This window comes from Macaca thibetana, chromosome 4 (assembly GCF_024542745.1).
Source record: "Macaca thibetana thibetana isolate TM-01 chromosome 4, ASM2454274v1, whole genome shotgun sequence".
Classification (NCBI taxonomy): Eukaryota; Metazoa; Chordata; class Mammalia; order Primates; family Cercopithecidae; genus Macaca; species Macaca thibetana.
In genome coordinates, this window is record NC_065581.1 from 36,086,247 (window position 1) to 36,107,589 (window position 21,343).

Below are 21,343 nucleotides of genomic sequence, written 5' to 3' on the forward strand. Positions count from 1 at the left end.
GGAGGCAAACATAGAGATAGAATTGAGATTAGAAGCCAATTCTGTAGACTTCTAGTCCAGGGTGGTTGCCACTAGTCCTAACTGTTTTAGGAATCCGTATTGCTTCAAAAGCATTTCCCTTTAGGTTCCTCTTCCCCTCCTCCTTATAGCTGGTATTTCTAGAGTACAGGCATATGTGGCCTCATTTAATCCCTTACAGCAGGCTATGAAGCAAATGCCACTATTATCCCCATTTTTTTATAAGTGATATCTGAGGCTCAGAGAGGTTCATTTACCTGCCCAAGGCTACACAGCTTCTGAGAAGTTCAGTCTGGATTAAAACCCAGACCTCTGACTTCAGAGCCTGTGCTCTTAACCACACCACTGATTTTCCTTAGAAAGTCTCAGTGGAGTACGGTTGTGCTCAATTAAACCATGTGAGTATTTGACAAAGGTGAGCTGCAGGAGCCACAGGGCCCAGGGAATGTAAAGGTATTTTGCAATCCTTTTTCAACCTATATCTGCTTTGCTTTTATTTTTATTTATTTATTTATTTATGTTGTTGTTGTTGTTGTTTGCTTGTTTTCTTTTTTTTGAGACAGAGTTTTGCTGTTGTTGCCCATGCTAGAGTGCAGTGGTGCAATTTCGGCTCACTGCAACCTCTGCCTCCCAGGTCCAAGCAATTCTCCTGCCTCAGCCTCCCAAGTAGCTAGGCATGTACCACCACACCTGGCTAATTTTTGTATTTTTTTTTTTAGCAGAGGCAGGGTTTCACCATGTTGGTCAGGCTGGTCTCGAACTCCCGATCTCAAGTGATCTGCCTGCCTCAGCCTCCCGAAGTGCTGGGATTACAGGCATGAGCCACCGTACCCGGCCTGCTTTGTTTTTAGACCTGGTTTCTCTTATGTGTCTTCTGACACAGTGCAGTTACACTAAAACAGGTTACCCAAAGAATCTACCTGATGAAGAGAGTGAAATTTGAAGGTGATAGACCAGACCAAGAGAGGCCAGGAGCAGAGCTCTTTCGAGATAGGGACCATGTGGAGGTTATCAGGGCTCTGGGCAGGATGCTAATAGACCAGAGATGTCAGATGTCAGAATCCCCACCTTGACCAGTGATTCTTCACTATTAATCCCTGTCAGATCCTGATGACAGCCTTGGACTTCCCTCTCTCTTGGAAAATGCAAAGGCTCACACACCAAAAAAGTATTTTGGAGTAGCTTCAAGGTTCATAACCCCCCACAGCTTCACCTCTGTGCTTGGCAGCATAGTAATTAAGGTCACACTTTGGATTAAATGGCCTAGGGTCAAATCCTCCTTTACTAGTTAGCTGTGTAACCTTGAGCAAGTTACTTAACTTGGTCTTGGGCCTCCAGTTCCCTCAATGAGGGAACTTTTAAATGAGGATAATCATAGCATTTGATTATAGGGTTGTTAGAATTAAATGAGTTAATGTGTGTGACATTCCTAGCACGTGATTAACTCTATAGTAGTGTTCACTATATAATAGTAGTATTGCTGCCCTCGGACCTTAGCCTATTTAGTAAATGTTTATGGACAGAATGAATGAATAATTCTAGTTGAGATGCCAAGCCCGGGGTAGAGCATGCCAATCAGCGTGTAGCAGATGGTCTATAGGTTTTTTGGGGTTTTTTGTTTGTTTGTTTGTTTGTTTGTTTGTTTGTTTTGAGATGGAGTCTCACTCTGTCGCCCAGGCTGGAGTGCAGTGGCGCAATCTCGACTCACTGCAAGCTCCGCCTCCCGAGTTTATGCCATTCTCCTGCCTTAGACTCCCGAGTAGCTGAGACTACAGGCGCCCTCCACCATGCCTGGCTAATTTTTTGTATTTTTAGTAGAGACGGAATTTCACCCTGTTAGCCGGGATGGTCTGGATCTCCTGACCTCGTAATCCGCCCGCCTCAACCTCTCAAAGTGCTGGGATTACACCGCGCCCAGCCAGTTTTTTGTTTTTCTTTTTTCTTTTTTTTTTTTTTGAAATGGAGTTTCGCTGTTGTTGCCCAGGCGGGAGTGCAATGACACGATCTTAGCTCACCGCAACCTCCGCCTCCCGGGTTCAAGCGATTCTCCTGCCTCAGCCTCCCAAGTAGCTGGGATTACAGGCATGTGCCACCACGCCCGGCTAATTTTGTATTTTTAGTAGAGATGGGGCTTCTCCGTGTTGATCAGGCTGGTCTTGAACTCCCAGATGGTCTATAGTTTTGCCAAGATACTGATCCGCTCAACCCTCAGGGCTGTGAAAGCCCCAGTTGGTCGCTTCTGGCTTCAAGCAGTGACATCTGCAATGTGAACTTCTGACTTTAAGCAGCAGCATCTGCAATGCAATGTACAAATATCTGTCTCTCTCGGTCACCTGACACGAAAACGGTTTGGGTAGCACCAGTTGAGGATATCAGTTGGTAAGTCATGAGAATCCAGTAGGCAATCCAGATTCCAAGTCCAGGAGAATTTTGAGAATGGGTGTCAGAGAGTCTTCACGACTGCACTGAGTTTAGAAGCCGTGGGCTTCCTGCAGGTTTCACAAGTGTTGGGGTCCCAGCTAGAGCAGGCTCCATACCACAGTGGGTACAGAGGATGTCCTGCCAGCAGGAAGCTTCAGTGCTTCCCACCTTGCACATGAGGGACCCAGGGAGTCACTCACAGGATTTGTGGAGAGCCCACAGTGTGAGGTGCTGCAGAAACCACTGTGACGCAGAAACCAGACTAGAGCCCAAAGCCTTGTGAAGGCAACAGACATGAAACAGATAGTGATAAGTACTGAAGTAGGTTAGGCCCAGAGGTGTGAGTGCTAGAAAAAGGTGGTACCTAGGCTGTGGGAGTTTATAACAGGACCCAGCCTTGTCTGCAAGGTGGACTCTAAGAGCTGTAGGAAACTATAGAAGGGTTTTAGTCAAGGAAGTGGTATGTTTAGATTTATACTCTTTTTTTTTCTTACAAACCCACTTTTATTTATTTACTTTTCATTAGTTTAAGTCCTTGAGGGGCACAGCAGATTCTGTGTTCAATAGCCTTAGCAAGATTGCTTGGGAATTTAGCACAAACCATGCCACTGTTTCCACAGGGCTGAGTTTACCTTTCCCCAGATTATGCTGGTTTTCTTCAGTTTGCTGCCAGCAGTCAGTGTGGTGTTCTTTGCTTTGTACATGTAAGTACATCTTTTGCCTAAATAGAATTCAGTTTCATTTCGAGCATAAATACCTTCAATTTTCTTTTTTTTTTTTTTTCAGAGACGAAGTCTGGCTCTGTCGCCCAGAATGGAGTGCAGTGGTGCCATCTCGGCTCACTGCAAGCTCCGTCTCCCGGGTTCACGCCATTCCCCTGCCTCAGCCTCCCGAGTAGCTGGGACTACAGGCACCCGCCACCATGCCCGGCTAATTTTTTTGTATTTTTAGTAGAGACAGGGTTTCACCACGTTAGCCAGGATGGTCTTGATCTCCTGCCCTTGTGATCCACTGTCCTCAGCCTCCCAAAGTGCTGGGATTATAGGCGTGAGCCACCGCACCCAGCCAATACCTTCAATTTTAATAAGAGCTGTGTCCTCCCTTTCGTTCTGGAGGCCCGACTTACAGCTAGCAGAAAATGGCCTTGGACTACAGCCTTCCAAATGTATTGTATTTATCTTATTATTACTGTTATTTTTGAGACAGGGTCTCTCTTTGTCACCCAGGCTGGAATTCAGTGGTACAATCATATCTCACTGCAACTTCAAACTCCTGGGGTCAGGCAATCCTCCCACCTCAGCCTCTGGTGTAGCTAGGACTGCAGGCATGTGCCACTACACCTGGCTAATTTTTTTTTTTCTTTTGTAGAGACAGTGTCTTGCTGTGTTGCCCACATTGGTCTTGAACTCCTAGCCTCAATTAATCCTCCTGCCTCAGCCTCCCAAAGCACTGGGATTGCAGGCATGAGCCACTACACCCTGCCCATATTTGCCTTTTAGAAGTCCTGTTCTCAGCAGGCCTCTACAGGCTCCAAGATGGTAGGAAGAGAGCTTTTTAAAAAAATTCACCCTGACAGCATAAACATGAATGTTAGAACATAGTTGGAAGAGGCTGAGGCAGGAGGATCACTTGAGCCCAGGAGTTCGAGGTTACAGTGAACTGTGATGGAGCCACTACACTCCAATCTGGGTGGCAGAGTGATACTTTGTCTCTAAAAAAGGAAAGAAAAGGAAATGAATTGGAAACAGACAAAAGTTTATCTGAGGACATAAGTTAGAAGACTCCTTATAGTAGTCAGGAGGTGAAAGGTAATACTTGCCTGAAATAAGTATCTGGACTTTTGAGGGAAAAGGGGGACTCAAGCATGATCCCCTGCCAATTCTGGGTGGAAGGCAATACCATCCCTGGGATAGGGGATACTGGAAGTAAAATAGTTCTGGAAGGTTGGGACACATTGTGAGTTCTGTTAGGGACTTATTCCATGTGTGGTACATGTGGGATGTTCCCTGAGGAAGGCCAGTGGATAGATGGCTCCGAGCACAGGAGAGATGTTGGAGTAGGCAGAGAGAACCATCAGCAGTGGGGTTGACTGCCTGCCTTCAGCAGGGTTCCTTCCTAAGGGAAGAAAGTTTAGAAATGAATTTTGATCAGTGATTTCTTACTTTATGACCAGTTTGATTGGCATGTTTCTCTTCTACGCTCAACTTTTAGAATTCTTAGATAATGTATATTTTGAGCCCTTTTCATAAAAACCAATATAGTTCACTACTTTGAAGAATTCATCTTTTTTCTTCTTGGCTGGCTGGCCTCATGTAACTCCTTCCCTGAGTATCTTTGCAGTAGGAGAAAGCTGATTAACTCATAATGTGGTACTGTTCATTTTCTTAGATTTGTGACCCAGAAGGAAATCTCTGACCTCGGCTGTGGCTCTTGGTGCTGGCCAGAAGCCAACTTCATGTCTGAGTGCACGAGCAGCAGTTTGCCATGGAGAGCTTGGGGCTGCAGACGGTGACCCTTAGTGATGGGACAACAGCCTACGTCCAGCAAGCTGTCAAAGGTGAGTATTTCTGGAGACCTCAGGATCCTGCCCTGTCCCTCAGCCTCTGGAAAGGAGTGTCCATTTCTAAGAGTCCCACCATCACCTTGCCCTCCCGCCTGCTTACCCTTGCCCACGAGCACAACTTGCTCTGCATTAGAATCTCCTGTGGTGCTTGATGAAAAGGGAACTCTAAAATAAAATGCTACAAGTCAGACAATCCCAGTCATAGGAACCAGTACCTCTCAAAGACAGAATTCCTAATATGTATTGAGTAGTTCATAAATATTTCTGGAATGAACACAGTGTTAGTTATGACTCCCTGCTTTTCATATCCCCTGTCACAGTTTTTTAGTGCTTTCTAGAAGCAGTTTATCATCTTAATTCAAGTATATTCAAACATTCAAACTACTAAGCATCTACCATGTACAAGATACTCTTCTAAGCCAGGCATAGTGGCTCATGCCTATAATCCCAGCACTTAGGAGGCTGAGATGAAAGGATCACTGGAGGCCAGGAGTTGGAGACCAGCCTGGGCAACATAGCAAGACTCTGTCTCTAAAAAAATAATAAAAATAATAATCTGGGTGCAGTGGCATGCACCTTTAGTCTCAGCTATTCAGGAGACTGAGGCAGAAGGATCACTGAAACCCAGGAGTTTGAGGATTCAGTGAACTATCATTGCACCACTGCACACCAGCCTGGGTGACACAGCAAGATCCCATCTCTAAAAAAATTTTTTTAAAAAAGATACTCTTCCAGATTCAGAGAGGAACACCCAAGCAGAGATCTCATGCCCTAATCCCTACTAGGGGATGCCAGAATTTAAAATATAGGGCACATAGTCAAATCTGAATTGGACATAACAATGAATACTCTTGTAGGATACGTATGTCCCAAATGTTGTAGGGACATATGTATACTACATACTAGGGACATACATATACGTCATATAAGGGATAGACATATGTAAACATGGGATTAAGCTGGGCTTAGTGGCATGCACCTGTAGTCTCAGTTATTTGGGAGGTTCAGATGGGAGGATCTCTTGAGGCCAGAAGTTTGAGGTCAGCCTAGACAACAGCAAGACCCCATCTCAAAAAAAGTAGGGAGTGTTAAATACTATAAAATACTAAAATAATAATACTAAGTTCTAAAAACAAAATGTATTATTTGAAATTCAGATTTACCTGGGCATCCTGTATTTTATCTGGCAATCCTACCCCCACTCTCAAGGTACTTAAAATCAAGGTAGGTGTGGAGTCAGAATAAAGTGTTTAGGGCAAGGCCTGCAGGCCAGGGGCACTCTTCCTTTCTTGCCAGTGTTCTCAGGCAGCCAGATAGCATTCATGTCTTCCTTGGACAGCACTGGGCAAATACTGCCTTGTTCCTACTCTTCATTTTACGTTTTCTGGACTCCTTGATTGTCACTGTCCTCATAAAGCATTGTCATTGCAACATTGCCCTCCATTTCAACACACTATCAGAATATATTTCTGCTCCTGTGTTTACAGATAAGTTGTTTATTGATTTCATTTTAAGTTGTCTGTTTCCTGGTGATGACTAAGGAGGCCCCTTAATCTCATCAGTAAGCTCTTTCCATATGACAGTCTGTGGGGGTCCCTTCTGGAAAGGTTTCTTGTCAAGAGCTGTCTGTGACATGTGGGTTCTTGCTGGCTTCATCTTCTTGAGAATGCAACTTCTCTAGAATACTTTTGAAGCCTGAAACTCTCTGTTTGCAGACTTCCCACTCCAGGTCTTGCCCCTCCAGTGCAGTCTCCGTGGGATGGAAGAACTTAGAACTCTAGCTAGGGTTGTGTTTACTCCTTGGACCCAGTTAGTTCCTATGCCTCAGTCTTCCACTGAGAATTAATGGTCAAATGAATGAATAAAAAGCAAGTGACCACAGCTGACCTGAGAGAGCCACTCTTTCCTATATCTGTCTGTCTTATGTATTTCTTTATTGTGTCAGTCTTCCTGGCTGTTCTGTGCCCACTCTGTGGTGTTGCAATGTGCACTTACACACATGCGCACTCACTCACTCACAACAGATTTTCCCTCTGCTCAGGGTAGAGCTGTCCTTCAGAGACCAGAACCACACTTTCCTGAAAGGCTTCTCTGACTGGTGAGCTCCTCTGAAGCTTTTGACTGAGGCACATTTGTCTCTCTCTGCCGGAAACCCTAAAATTGTATGAGACTTATCTTTAATTAGGATGAATATAAAATGTATTATTCAAATACAGCATTTTAAAAGTGGAAGAGTGTGCTATTAATAAATGCACTGGGATGGTTCCAGGCAAACTGGGGCATATGGTCACCTCTGTAATGGGATACGAGGCCCTTGTCAGTCAGCTGTTCTCCCCACTGTCTCTCTCCATTGTAGTCTCTAGTTGTTTGAGGAAATAGTAGGCTAAGTTTTTTCTTCAGACAACTCTTCTCAACATTTTGTTTTCTACCTTGAAGTAGTACCCACTCTGCTGGCAGTAGCTTGCCAATGCTTTCAGAACCCCAAGTACTGATGCCCTTGCCAGGACAGATAAATTGTTAAAATGAGGGTAGCCTACTGCTCTGTGGGTGGAAGGGAAGAAAATGGGTTCCTCTTCCCCCCATCAGCTGCCTTTCCTATTTCTTACCTTTATCTCCACCTTACCTGCCTTTGGTTAGTTGTAGGACTGTTAGTTACTGACCCCAAGAAGACTCAGTTTGGGAACAAATTTGGGGATTCCTCTAAAGGGTAGATGTCAGCAGAGACTTGGACTGGAAGTAACTGTCTTTCCCACCTGAGTGCTCAGTTTCCTAAACCTCAGTCTTCTAAGGAAAGGACAAATCACTTGTCATTAACTTTATTTTTCTTTTTTCTTTCTTTCTTTTTGTTTTTTGTTTTTTTATTTTGAGACAGAGTCTTACTTACTCTGTCGCCCAGCCTGGAGTGCAGTGTCACCATCTCGGCTCACTGCAACCTCCACCTCCCAGGTTCAAGCGATTCTCCTGCCTCAGCCTCCCAAGCACCTGGTACTACAGGTGTGTGCCACCATGCCTGGTTAATTTTTTTGTATTTTTAGTAGAGACACGGTTTCATCATTTTGGCTAGGCTGGTCTTGAACTCCTGACCTCAGGTTATCCGCCTGCCTCAGCCTCCCAAAGTGCTGGGATTATAGACGTGAGCCACCACACCCAGCCTAACTTTTTTTTTTTTTTTTTCTTTTTGAGACAGGACCTCACTCTGTCACCCAGGCTGGAGTACGGTGGTACAATCTCAGCTCACCGCAACCTCTGCCTCCTGGGTTCAAGTGATTCTCCTGCCTCAGCCTCCTGAGTAGCTGGGATGACAGGCACCGCCACTGCACCCAGTTAATTTTTTTTGTATTTTTAGTAGAGACAGGATTTCACCATGTTGGCTAGGCTGGTCTCGAACTCCTGACCTCAGGTGATCTGCTCGCCTCGGCCTCCCAAAGTGCTAGGATTACAGATGTAAGCCACCATGCCCAGCCTTTTTTTAATTTATTTTTTATTTTTTTGAGACAGGGTCTTACTCTCTCACCCAGGCTGGACTGCAGTGGCACAATCATGGCTCCCTGCAACCTCTGCCTCCTGGGCTCAAGCAATCCTCGCACCTCAGCCTCCTGAGTAACTGGGACCACAGGCATGCACCACTACACCCAGCTAATTTTTGTGTTTTTTGTAGAGACAGGGTTTTGTCACATAGCTCAGGCTGGTCTCAAACTCCTGAGCTCAAGCGATCCACCCACCTTGGCCTCCCAAAGTGCTCGGATTATAGGCATAAGCCACCAAATCTGACCATCATTACCTCTTCAATCTCTCTTTCTTTCCTTTCTCATTTCTCCTCTTCCTTCCCCCTCTCTCAGACTCACTGGACACAAGGAAGGGTCGTCTAGTTCTAATTTAAAGAGCCTTATTAGAAGTGCTTTCCAGTTAGGTAAAAGAAGAGTAATATCTTCGAAGTCTGGAGTCTTGTTCATTTTTATGCTGCTTGTTGTGTTGCCTTAGGTGATCTAATTTTTTACTAGAAAATTGAAATGAAAATATCAGAGATCAATGAAGGAACCATTACTCAACAGTGGCAGTGGAATAAGACCTACATGGACACGTAATAGCATAATAGTTGTACTCACATAGTTCTCTATTGCTTTACTTTCCATCTCTTCTAAAATGCATATTGGGCTTATAATAAAAGCTAGAATTTATTGAGGGCTGACCATATATACCTGGCACTCGGAATTCCCAGTCTTTTATATACATTAACTCATTTAACCCTAACAGAAACCCTATAAGAAAGACACAGTTTTCAATCCCCATTTTACGAAAAGGAAACTGAGGCACGAGGTTAGTTAAATAGGCTGTCCAAGAGCACACAGCTGTTAAGAGGTAGAGCTGGAATTCAAACTCAGGAGGCCTGGCCCGGTTCCAGAGTCTATTGTTTTTAACCATTAAGCGATATAGCCTGCCTTCACAGGGACTCCTGGTCTTAGCACACTGTCATAGTGAGGGATGAGGGGATATGTTTTGATTTTGTTAGTTTGAGGTATATCTGAATTTTGACCCATTGGGGCCCATCCAGGTTTAAGGGCCATTAGTTCAAGTCTCAGCAACTTACTATTAGGTTGGAAGTTTCCACTTGGCTGGGCATGGATAGAATAATAAATGAAGTTACTCCTCCTGTCAGTAACTGGAAGGGAATCTGTTGGGAGATGATGGGTTCTGGCAAGGCAAGTGTCTTCACCCTTAGTGTCTCAAGGCCCAGGCCTAGGGAGATGGAGCAAGGGAACAAGGAAGATGTTACCCATGCTTAGACCTGCAGCCTCATGCCTAGAGACTCAAATAAATCTCAGCTAAAAACAGGCAGGTGTTTATTAGCCCTCTTCTGGTCCTGGCCCATTTCTCTCCATTTCACCCTAACAGGAGAAAAGCTTCTTGAAGGGCAGGTGATCCAGCTCGAGGATGGGACCACTGCATACATTCACCAGGTGACGGTACAGAAAGGTGAGGGCACCCCAACACACCATGCCTTGTGGAGGGAAGCCTGACAGCCCCCACCAAGGGACCCCTCCATGACACTGAGCTCCAGGGAAAAGCAGGCATTGTTCCCGTTACAGAATCTCTCTCCTTTGAGGATGGTCAACCTGTGCAGCTGGAAGATGGCAGCATGGCTTACATACACCGCACACCCAAAGGTAGGGTCACCATCATCACAACTGGGGAAAGGATGGGAGGCCGGACAGGAGGATGGGGTGGCACACAACTGGGGTGTAGACATGGGAGCTGTCATCTCCACGGTACACACATGCTCACCTGGATTAGCAGCCTTGCCCACCTTCCCTGGTGCAGACCACAGGAGCAGCTATGTCTGCCACCGGGAGGTGAGCCTTGGGGATCAGTCACATGGACTTTGATGGTGGCCTTGGCTCCAGCACAGCCACAAAGTCTTAGGGCTTTAAATAGGACCTGAGGATATCATCCAAGACGAGGATAAAAAACTAGTATTTAAGAATGAAGCTCCTAAGGTGCTGAAGAATAACAATTTATTCCTTCTGCAGGTAGTTTCTTGAGTGACTGTTGCATGCCTGGCATTGTGTTAGGTGTAGAGTATACAAGAGAGAACAAAGTCAGACACAGTCCCTGCTCTCCTAGAGTCTAGAGGGGGAAATAGAAGTGAAACAAGCCATCAGTGATGAACTGATCATACAAAGAGAGATCAGGCTCAGGGAGGGCTTCTCTGAGGAAGTGATGCTTGAGCTGAGAGGTATAGAATGAGGTAGACTTAGCCGGGGGAAAAGGGATGGCAGGGAGGGTTCAGTACTTCAGGCAGAAGGAATAGCATGTGCAGGCCTAGAGCTGGGGGAAGAAAGAACAGCACATTCCAGGAACTGCTAGGAGCAAGAGCCCTGGGAGCAAAGGCAGAATGAGCAGGAGGAAACTGGAGAGAGAAAGACAGCGCTGGCGCACTCTGGGTTTGAGTGTCAGGGTGAGGATTTTGGTCTTTATCATGAGACCAGTGGGAAGCATTTAAACCCTTTAGGCAGTTAAGTGACATGGTCACAATTGTGTCCTGCAAAGATCCCTCTGGATGTTGTGCTGCCTGGAGGGACCTAGAGGGGGTGAGGAGTGACTGGTCAGGAGGCTCTTGTGGTCATCTAAGCCAAGATGATCATGGGCCCCTGTCAGGTCCTCAAGGAGCTTGTGAGTTCCCATTTAGTGTACCATAGGAGACCTCGTCCTTAGGTGAGACAGCCCCAGGAGGAGGAACAGCAAGAGTGGATCACAAAGTGAAGGACCATGAGAAATTGGATGCTGAAACCCTCCTTGGTATATGTATCTCTCATTAACTTAAAGGTAGGGTCCCAGCTGTATCTCTTCCCCTTGTGTGGCATCAGGGCTAACCGCGTGTTCCCTGCAGAAGGCTATGACCCCAGCACCCTGGAAGCCGTCCAGCTGGAAGATGGCTCCACTGCCTACATTCATCACCCTGTGGCTGTGCCATCGGAGAGCACCATCCTGGCCGTACAGACAGAGGTGGGCTTGGAGGACCTGGCAGCAGAGGATGATGAGGGCTTCAGTGCAGACACAGTGGTGGCCCTAGAGCAGTATGCCAGCAAGGTGAGCATGCAGAGCCTGACACAGTCTGTCACTCTCTAGACAACGGGGCCTTGCCTGTGCACTGCCTCTTGGCCCTGCCAGAACTTCGCCTCTTAAGAGGATAAGGGCAGCCCTGTGCTTGGGCACCATGTGGGATATTCCCTTTGCCCCTCCACCCCAGCTCCCCCAACTCACCTGTCACACATCGTTGTCTAGGGCATGCAACACAGCCTGGCCTGGCTGCTGACAGCTGTTTACGCTCACTTTTGTTTACGCTGTCTCTGCAGAGGGAAGGCTGCCATAAGAAACAGTGACATCCTTATGCTGGGGAGTTAGGCATAGCTTCACTTTGGCTGCTGTACTAATCCTCTGCACTAGCTGGGAAAGCCCTGCCAGTGCCTTGTATGAGCTTTCTAGTCCACTGAGGTAATTGTATTTATTTCTTCTCTGTGACTCACTTAGTCATTTGGAAAATTAACCTCAGTGAGCTATGACAAGGGCATGTGCAACAGAACAGCTGGGATTCCTGGATTATGAGGCCCACACAGTAGCTCAGCTGGAAAGGATAAGGGTCCTGGCTCTGCAAATACCAGTTAGTCCAAGTTCTTTCTGCTGGAACCATGGTCCTGCCTGTGGGGAAAAGTGTACAGAGATCTCTGAGCTTTCCAAACCAGGGTGTTCCCTTCCTGGAATGACTGCAGAGCCTCAGGCTGAATGTACCAGGGCTTCCTGCACGTTCCTTCCTTCCAGCAGTTTTACGCGAAGATGGGGGAAGTTTTTTATTTATAACGAAACCAGTGTGGCTGAATGGTGGAGGAAAAAAGGAAGTCCTTATGTCTTTTCAAAATGAAGCACAGGCTAGGTGCAGAGGCTCACACCTGTAATCCCAGCACTTTGGGAGGCTGAGGCAGGTGGATCGCTTGAGTCCAGTCTGGGCAACATGGTGAAACCTCATCTCTACAAAAAAAATACAAAAACAAATTAGCTGGGCATGGTGGTGCCCACCTGTGGTCCCAGCTACTGGGAAGCAGAGGTGGGCGGATCACGAGGCGGTGATTGCAGTGAGCTGAGATTGTCCCACTGCACTCCAGCCTGGGCAACAGAGGGGGACCCTATCAAAAAAAAAAAAAAAAGCAGCAGCAGCAGCACAAAATTTTACAGCAGGCTACGTTCACTCCCACCCCAGTTCCTGAGGTATATTTTAGAGACCAAATGTGAGATTCGATGTTGATGTAAAGAGAAGTGGATTTTATTTAACTCATGAGCCCTGAGATCTGTGCTTGCTCTACCGCTACCTAGTCCAAACTTGGGTCAGTCCCTCTCCCAGACCTCAGCTTATTCCTAATATGGTAAGATGGGACAAGATGATCTCAGAGGTCACTTTTATCCCCGATGTTCCTTGATTCCCGTGATTACCCCAGGAGCTAGTGAGACATGGAATGAAATCCAAGTGCCTGTGTGGGTTAGCCCGCCAAGCAGGTCTGGCCACCTCTGACCCTACCCTTTACCCAGAAGCTGCTTAAGTGTCTATGAAACTTGCAGCTGCTTGAGCCCCTGAGCTGGAGCCTAACTAGACAGACCTTGCCATGAATTTGGCGTTACCCCTGTGTCCCCTGCTCACCGTGACTTGCAGAGTTCAGTTTCAGGAGCTCCTGGAAAGACCAGAGTGTGATTCTGAAACATTCCAGAAAGAAAGACTAAGGAACAGTCCCACCAGGACCCTGCCCCGGCAAGCAAAAGAGCAATAAGGGCTCTTTGCATCCAGGGGCTGGTGTGAGATGGGTGGTTTTAGCAATATCCCCAGAAGAGGAGACAAAAGGGGAGGACTTGTCAGCTGGGTGCTGTCATTAGAGCTGACATTTCTGGTGGGAACTGCAGCACTCCCCTGGGTGCTTCTGGTCGTGGCCACCTCACTCTAGGCCCCATGTCCTATCAGATGAACCTGGGTGAGCTCATCTCCACAGCAAGCCCCCTTGTTTATGTACTTTTTAAGCACTAGTTTCATGCCAGGAGTAAGGGGACCCCTCCCATCAGAAGATGGAGGTCTTGAGAGTTGCAGGCTCCTAGGCATGTGTGCTAAGAAGGAGGGTTTCTGGCACTTGGCCCAGTGCAAGCATGGCCATTCAGACAACCTCCCTTTCCACCTTACCTAGCTGTCTATGTGATATCCTTTCTTCAATAGCTGTCACAGCCACTATAACCTGTAGGTCTCCCTTTATCCCATCAGAGATGGGTGGTGACTCCCCATGCCCACCCTGTTTCTTCTGTAGCATGCCCCAGCATCTGTTCCTTGTCTGTCTAGGTATGTTCTTCTGCCCCAGAGGCCCCTGACAGGCTTAACCCTGCCTATTGGGTCTTAAGCTGTCAGCAGGGCCCTGTGTCCCACCTTCTTCACTGGGGAGAATACATATAGGGATCTCAAGATTTTTCCCCCAGGTTCTTCATGACAGCCAGATTCCGCATAATGGAAAAGGACAGCAAGTTGGAGACAGAGCATTCCGCTGTGGCTACAAGGGCTGTGGGCGTCTCTACACCACCGCTCATCACTTAAAGGTAAGGTTGCTGGTAGACAGCCATCAGCTCTGCAGTCTTCCCTTCCAGGCTGTAATTCTACCTTTCCACTTTGATTGGAATTGGTCCCTGCCCTCAAGTTGCTGGAGGGAAGAAATGAGGGTACACAGGAATGTCAGGACAGAGCGTTTGACACACATGAATGGTACAGGAGGGAAGAGAATCGGTCCTAAAGAAAACCAAAGAACCCAGGTCATACTCTTGCTCCTCTGAATTATGTGATCGCTTGTCCTCACAGGTGCATGAACGAGCTCATACAGGTGACCGTCCATACAGATGTGACTTCCCCAGCTGTGGAAAGGCCTTTGCCACAGGTAACCTGCCTGGTGGGCTGCTTCCAGTTGAGGGTGGAAGGTTCTAGTTCTGTTTGGGATCTCCGTGAAGGGAACCCAACAGCAGGCTGCTTTCCTGGAGAAACTACCGTCAGAGTACTCTGACTTGCAGGGTGCTCTCTCTGGAGGAAACCTTGTTACGGGAGTGAAAGGCAGCATGGTTCAGGCCAGCAGAAGGAGCCTGGAGGGTTGGTGGAGAGACCCAGCCTCTTGTGTCAGCTCTGATGCCAACCAGCTGTGGATTATTGGGTGGGCCATTGCATCTCTCTGGGCTTATTTTCCCCTCTGTGAAACTAGGACCTTTAGTCACGAGTTCTCTTAAGTTTCTTTGATGCTTATGTTCTGGTATGGCTCCAACTGCACCTGGAGAGGGAAGCAGGGCAGAGTGGGCTTTTCCAGCCCCTGCCCAGGCAGGGGTGGGATAGAGGCAGACATGGGTTTCTTGAGCCAAAGGAGATGGAGAGCCTGTGCATGAGGTGGATGGTGGAGGATGAGACCCCACTGGGTGCTCATCTCACCCCTCCCTGCCACATGTGGACAGGCTATGGACTGAAGAGCCACGTTCGTACCCACACTGGTGAGAAACCATACAAGTGCCCAGAGGAGCTGTGCAGCAAGGCCTTCAAGACCTCAGGAGACCTACAGAAGCATGTCCGTACCCACACTGGTATGCTGGGCCCTGCCCACTCCAACCCCATTCCCTGGGCAAAAGGAATTCAGCTTGCCTTTCAGACTTAGACCTGGAGCCTGGTACCATCCCCTGCTTGCTCTGGCATGGCCCTCTTTCCCACACCCCTCCTCACATTCCACCATTTGCATAGGGGAACGCCCGTTCCGGTGCCCTTTTGAGGGCTGTGGCCGCTCCTTCACCACGTCCAACATCCGCAAGGTACATGTGCGCACCCACACAGGCGAGAGGCCCTACACCTGCCCGGAGCCCCACTGTGGCCGCGGCTTCACCAGTGCCACCAACTATAAGAATCATGTGCGCATCCACACAGGTGGGCTAGCTGGCATGCGAGGACTACCCTCGCTCAGGCCCCAACCCCTCTACTGTAGTCTTCCCATCTAAGACACATTCCCAACTCCCAGCCCAGAACCCTTCTGTGCCAGCCATTCCAGGCTGGTCTGGGGGCGGGGTTTCTCCAGAACAACTCCACTTGCAGTGAGCAGTTCCTCCATTTCCAGTTAGATCCAATCTGAAAGGTATTGCCAGTCCTCTCTGGGGTCCCTCAGCTCTCTACCACCCCTCTACACCCACCCTGAACTCTCCAACTCTGACTGAGCTCCTGAAAAGAGGCCAGGGTCAGGAATGGTGGGGAAGAAGCAGAGTGAACTGTCGCCTTCAACTCTTCACCTTATCCGCCGTCCGTGACTCCTGTGTATCCTCACCCTCCCCAGTGTTGTGTGCCCTCGTCCAGCTTTCCATGTTGTCTCTCAGCATGTGTGTCCCCTCTTTCCCATCACAACTGATACTTCAGTCATCCTTGCCTCTTGCCTCTGCTGTTCACCACTCTCACCCTCCCACCCTCAACCTTATAAGCCCCAGTGCCCCCACCAGCCCCTTCACTAGCCCCAGCCTTGCCCTGTCCCCCATTTCCTTTCCACCTTGTCTCTGGATTCAGTGGTTCAACACTCTTGTCCTCTCTGTGTTCCACTGGCCATCTTCCCCAACCCTGTCCATTCAGAGTCTCAGGTCTCAGTCCCTCTCCCTCCCTCTGGCTCTCCCTTCACCAACCCTGTCCCTGACCCCTGTCCCCTTAGTTTCCCCCTTGCCAGCCCCAGTTCCCACCCCCCTCACAGCCCAGTGTCCCCAGGGGAGAAGCCATACGTTTGCACGGTGCCAGGCTGCGGGAAACGCTTCACCGAGTACTCGAGCTTGTATAAGCACCACGTGGTGCACACACACTGCAAGCCCTACACCTGCAGCACCTGCGGCAAGACCTACCGGCAGACCTCCACCTTGGCCATGCACAAGCGCAGCGCCCACGGTGAGCTGGAGGCCACGGAGGAGAGCGAGCAGGCCCTCTATGAGCAGCAGCAGCTTGAGGGTAAGGGGAGTGGGCAGGGAGTGAGAGTGGGGACAAGCCAGGCCTCCCCATGGCATCTGGTAGCAGGTGTCAGCCTTGGCTCTCCTCTCCCAGCCGCCTCTGCAGCCGAGGAGAGCCCGCCACCCAAACGACCCCGGATAGCTTACCTTTCGGAGGTGAAGGAAGAGAGTGATGACATCCCAGCCCAAGTGGCCATGGTGACCGAAGAAGATGGGGCCCCCCAGGTGGCTCTGATCACTCAGGATGGTGCCCAGCAGGTACAGGCCCTGGAGTACAGAGGTGCCACACTAGCTGGCACTCTCCACTCTCTCTGGGGACTCTGGGAGCCTTGAAGTTCTGACAGCCCCACTGCCACCCAGCTTCCTGTTTCAGTTTTATAGACCTCGGAGGCTGAGGCTGAGGGGACCATATCTTGTAGCGCAACCTCTTCTCCTGTGCTTCCAGCTCAGTCTCTGGGGCTTCTGGAGCACAGTTAGTAGTTTCTCTTTTTACTTGGAGGCTGACAGGTCCTGTTCATCTGAACAGGACATGGGATGTCCTTCTCGAGAGAGGCATGTGCGTATAGCAGCCAGAACATGATATGGGGTCTGAAAGCTGGGGTCTGGTCCTACCAGTGTACTAGCCAGCTGCATAACCTAACCATACTCTTGTTAGAAAGTGCATCTGTGCTTTCTAGAGTTGTTAGGACACAATCAGGTGGCGACCCTGAGCTACATACAACAGGGCCCAGAGGCAAAATGGTGATAAATAGAAGTAGGCAGTGGAATTCTTCTAGTGTGGCCTCTCTTTGCAGCCTTGGACCCATTTTGTTTGCCTGTCACCCATCCCTTCCACCACTGTGACATGAAACTAATAAGCTGACCTTGTCTGGGAGAGCAGGTATATCTTCCTTAGGGACTTTCAGACAACCCTCCACTGACACTGCCAGCTCATCTTCCCCCTCCTGTTGGCAGGTCAGCCTGTCCCCGGAAGACCTCCAGGCCCTGGGGAGTGCCATCAGTATGGTCACCCAGCACAGCAGCACCACTCTCACCATCCCCAGTCATGATGCCGACCTGGCCACATCTGGCACACATACAGTCACCATGGTCAGCGCCGATGGCACCCAGACGCAGCCCGTATGACCAGGGGGTTTGCTTGGGGTTTCTTATTTTGTCATTCCTTTCCATGGGGTGGGCATTAAAGTGCACTCTAAACTAGTCAAGCTTTCTTACCAGGACAAATATTCCCCACAGTTCCTGGGCCATGAGCAGCTCTCATCTTTAAAAGCAGTTGAATGGAGGTTAAGAGACACTTTATACATCTCAATTCAACCCTGACTTGTTTTGCAACCTTAGGCAAATCACTTTTCCATGGACTTCTGTCCATCTTCAAGTGAGAGGATTAAAATATCTCTGGAATTTTTTACAGCTCTGTCCTGTGATTCAAAATCCCTAAATTAAATTGGGCTCTAAGTTGGGAGGAAACCCAGCCTTACTCAGATCTGAGCCTCAGGCTAATTAATCTGACCCATATGGTTTTATCCATTCTCTTCTGGGTTGTTCCCAGCACCCTAATTGGAGGGATGTTTGTTTGGATCGTGGGGAGGGAGAGTATACTGCGGGTGGAATGGAGGACCTCCTTTTGCCTTTTAGGTCACAATCATTACCTCTGGGGCTGTGGTGGCTGAGGACTCAGGTGTAGCATCTCTTCGTCATCAACAGGTGGCACTGTTGGCCACAGCCAACGGAACGCACATTGCAGTGCAAGTGAGTAGAGATCTGGGAGGAAAGGGCATCCCACGGCCAGAGAAGGCAACAAGGAATAAAGGGGAATTAGATGAGGATCTTGAAGAGAAGGGTATCTGACTCAAAAAGAGCCCATTTCAGAGGACAGATCCCTTTCCTCCTGCATCCATGCATCTGTCTCAGGCTCGCTCTTGGCTGAGGCAGAATGTTGAAGCCTCTTCTGGCCTTCAGGATAACTCCGATGGCAGTCTACCTGTGGTCCAAGTCTTTCATCTCTTTGTGTCTCTATTTCTTCATCTGGAAATTGAGGAGGCTGAAGTAGATGATCACCACGGTTCTCTTCAGCCAGTCCTTCCTCCGTGAGCAAGCTGGTCTCTCTGACCCTGACTATTCCAGGGCCCCCTGGCCATGCCTAGCCTAATAGGACTCTTCATCCGTGAACTTCATGTTTATTGGAGCCCTACTAAGTGCTCAGTGTGTGGCACTGGATAGATGGGGGAGAGTAAAAAAAAAAAAGTAGGCCACATACTACTAACACTGGAATCTAGCAGGGAGGATCTCACTCCTTCCTTCTGCACCCCCTTCCCCACAGCTGGAGGAACAGCAGACCTTAGAGGAGGCCATCAGTGTGGCCACCGCGGCCATGCAGCAAGGGGCCGTGACCCTGGAGACAACAGTGTCGGAGAGTGGCTGCTGAGTCCAAGAGGGCTGGGTCTCACACCATGCTGGAGGAAGTGCCATGCTGCATGGCCACTCTTGCCCCCAAGGGCCCAAGCTGTGGCTGACACATGGAAGGTGGCCACATAGGTCTCTGGGGTGAGAAGACAGCAAGAAAATGGCCTAACTGAAGGAAATGGGGACCCTGCCCAAGATGGGGGCCAGGCAGCTGGAATCAGGGGAGTGCATCATCCCCGGGAGCTGACAACAAACCAAGCTACACCAGGGTGCCCTCCTCTCAAAATCAGCTGGGCGCCCGCTCTCCTAAAGAACACCCTTCTGGCCCTCCATCTGCTCTCCTTCTCAGGTAGAGATTGGGGCTGCTATGGGAACTGGCCCTCTTAGGGGAGAGCCACAGACAGCTCTTCAGCCCAGTAGCAGCAGAGCAGGCCCTGTCCTGCCCTCCCAGCAATAACCACCTTTCTGGAGGCCAGCTGAGATGCCTGTACTTGGCACCAGGGACTTCCTGACACCACAGTCAATTAATTCCTCAGGGGCCTGTGGCTGGAGAAAAGGTGCCCAGCCCCCACCACTCCTCAGCTGCCCCCCAACCTCTCTATGGCAGAGAGGTAGGGAGTGGCCCTGTACATAGACTGCTGGGGATTGGGTTTGATTTGTTTTGTTTTTTTTTAAATTCCATTTTGATAATTTTTTTCCTGCTCTGGGTGGTGGTGGCACATGGATGAATGAGTATTTAATAAAAGTTCCAAATTTCCACCTGGGTCCTCCATCCTTTCAGCTCTAGGCCCGGGTGGCAGGGTTGGTCAAGTCAGGCTCTCAGCCCTGTCTCCCTGGCACAAACCCCACTCAGCCTTGGTGCCAGAGTGGTGGGGCTGGCCTGCCAGGGACACAGATGGGAAGGAAGCCCAGTATAAGATAAAGCCCTGAGGAGCTGCTGGTGGCTTCTTGCCCACAGCTGAGCAGGTGGGCTCCAGGGTGGCCAAACAGGACCAGGATGACCGCTGCTTCCAGGCTCTGGCTGAATCTCGGGCCTCAGGTGATTAATCTGGAGGAACTCTTTTCCTGCCTTTTCTTGTGGAATTTAGTCAGAGCCCCTCCAACCCAGCCACCCCCAAATCACACAGTCAGCTTCTCCAAGAGGGCAAAGCCCCAGGTTAGAGTGAGGCTGGGGGGCACCTTTGCCAAGGTTACTGAGGTTCAAGGAGCAGAGTCTGATGCCTCTGGAGCTGGTCTTGGCTCTATTACCCAGCTCTGTGGGTGCCCACCTAGGTATCTAGGACTGTGCTATTGGATTTCAAAGCCACAACCACGCCCCAAAAGTGAGTTGGTGAGACCAGATCAGCTTTGGCGGGAGGAAGGGATACAGGGGAAGGCACTTGATGGGAAGAAGCTCTGGGTTTGACTCTGCCTAGAAAGGAACATTGCAGGGATTAGAGGTGCCTCTTTTCCTCTCTCTGCTGTGATGGATATGCCCCAACCCCTTCCTGCCTCCTAGGATTGGAACCCCCTCCTCTGATCCAGGCAACCTCTCCTAGGATGCCTAGAAAGCTCCCATTTACTCTTGCTACCAGCTCCTTGGGAAGATAAGGGCAGGGGCATGCTTCCAGGCAGGGGGTATTCCCAGAACCTTAGTTGGAGGGATGTTTATTTGGATTGGGGGGTAAAGGGAAGTGTCTCAGAATTGGCCTGAGCAGATGTTTTCAACATCTGTGATCACCATTCCTGGTGTGGGTGTGTCCCAGTCCTTTTGGACACTGGATCTGAAGAAATGGAAGCACTGACGTGGAGGGCCCTGAATCCCAAGCCTGCTGCTGCTGGGACCCTTAAAGTTGAGGTGCACCACAAGGCTCACCACTGCGTGTTTCCGAAAGTCCCTAGTGTCTTCAGGGCCTCTGAGGCTACAGTGGGCAGTGCTCAGAATACTGTTTAGAGCCAATGCTGAGGGGACAGGGAGCCAGCAAGTCAAGTGCCACATCCTGACCTGGAGAGGTGCCCTGGCCCATTTCCTTCTCCAGCTTTGTGATACTGCCTTTGTTTCCTTCCACTTGGATGGAGTCCCGCCACCGTGGTAATATTAAGTAGCACCAAAAGCTCTACCCAGAGCCCACTATGTGCTTTACATCCGTTCTCAGACATTCTTACAACACAGAGGCATTTTTCCTGCTTTACCAATCAGAAAACTGCTCAAGGAGATTAAGTAACTTACCTAAGGCCTCCTATGTGTAACTAGGACTGGACCTTTAGTCTGTCTGACTCCAATATCAGGATGAGCTTGCTTTTTTCCTCAGCAAGCTGCCTCTGGGAGCCCCAAAAGGCTCCAGAAGGCTCCAGGACTGAGGAGGCTTCTAAAAGGGCCTCACATGCCCCAGGAGCCAGGTGGATACAGAACGAGGGTTCCCACTCTCAGAGAGTTGG

The 21,343-nt window shown here is 49.2% G+C and overlaps 1 protein-coding gene across 9 annotated transcripts in view; it reads left to right on the plus strand.

The window, feature by feature from the left end:
• Window positions 1-19,682, plus strand: part of ZNF76 (zinc finger protein 76) — a 35,294-nt gene extending 15,612 nt beyond the window's left edge. For 2 of the 9 annotated variants that reach the window (XM_050787639.1, XM_050787640.1), the window contains exons 2-15: window positions 4,828-4,996; window positions 9,896-9,976; window positions 10,090-10,167; window positions 11,216-11,299; window positions 11,391-11,590; window positions 14,006-14,122; window positions 14,379-14,454; window positions 15,014-15,139; window positions 15,294-15,473; window positions 16,290-16,523; window positions 16,617-16,780; window positions 17,477-17,641; window positions 18,158-18,271; window positions 18,843-19,682. In XM_050787639.1, coding sequence (XP_050643596.1) covers window positions 4,924-4,996; window positions 9,896-9,976; window positions 10,090-10,167; window positions 11,216-11,299; window positions 11,391-11,590; window positions 14,006-14,122; window positions 14,379-14,454; window positions 15,014-15,139; window positions 15,294-15,473; window positions 16,290-16,523; window positions 16,617-16,780; window positions 17,477-17,641; window positions 18,158-18,271; window positions 18,843-18,947 — 1,797 coding nt within the window. In that variant the 5' untranslated portion in view covers window positions 4,828-4,923 and the 3' untranslated portion in view covers window positions 18,948-19,682. Of the gene's footprint in view, window positions 1-4,827; window positions 4,997-9,895; window positions 9,977-10,089; window positions 10,168-11,215; window positions 11,300-11,367; window positions 11,591-14,005; window positions 14,123-14,378; window positions 14,455-15,013; window positions 15,140-15,293; window positions 15,474-16,289; window positions 16,524-16,616; window positions 16,781-17,476; window positions 17,642-18,157; window positions 18,272-18,842 lie in introns of those variants that run through there. The other 7 variants (XM_050787644.1, XM_050787643.1, XM_050787645.1 and 4 more) reach the window with 6 other exon arrangements.
• Window positions 19,683-21,343: the final 1,661 nt, after the last annotated feature.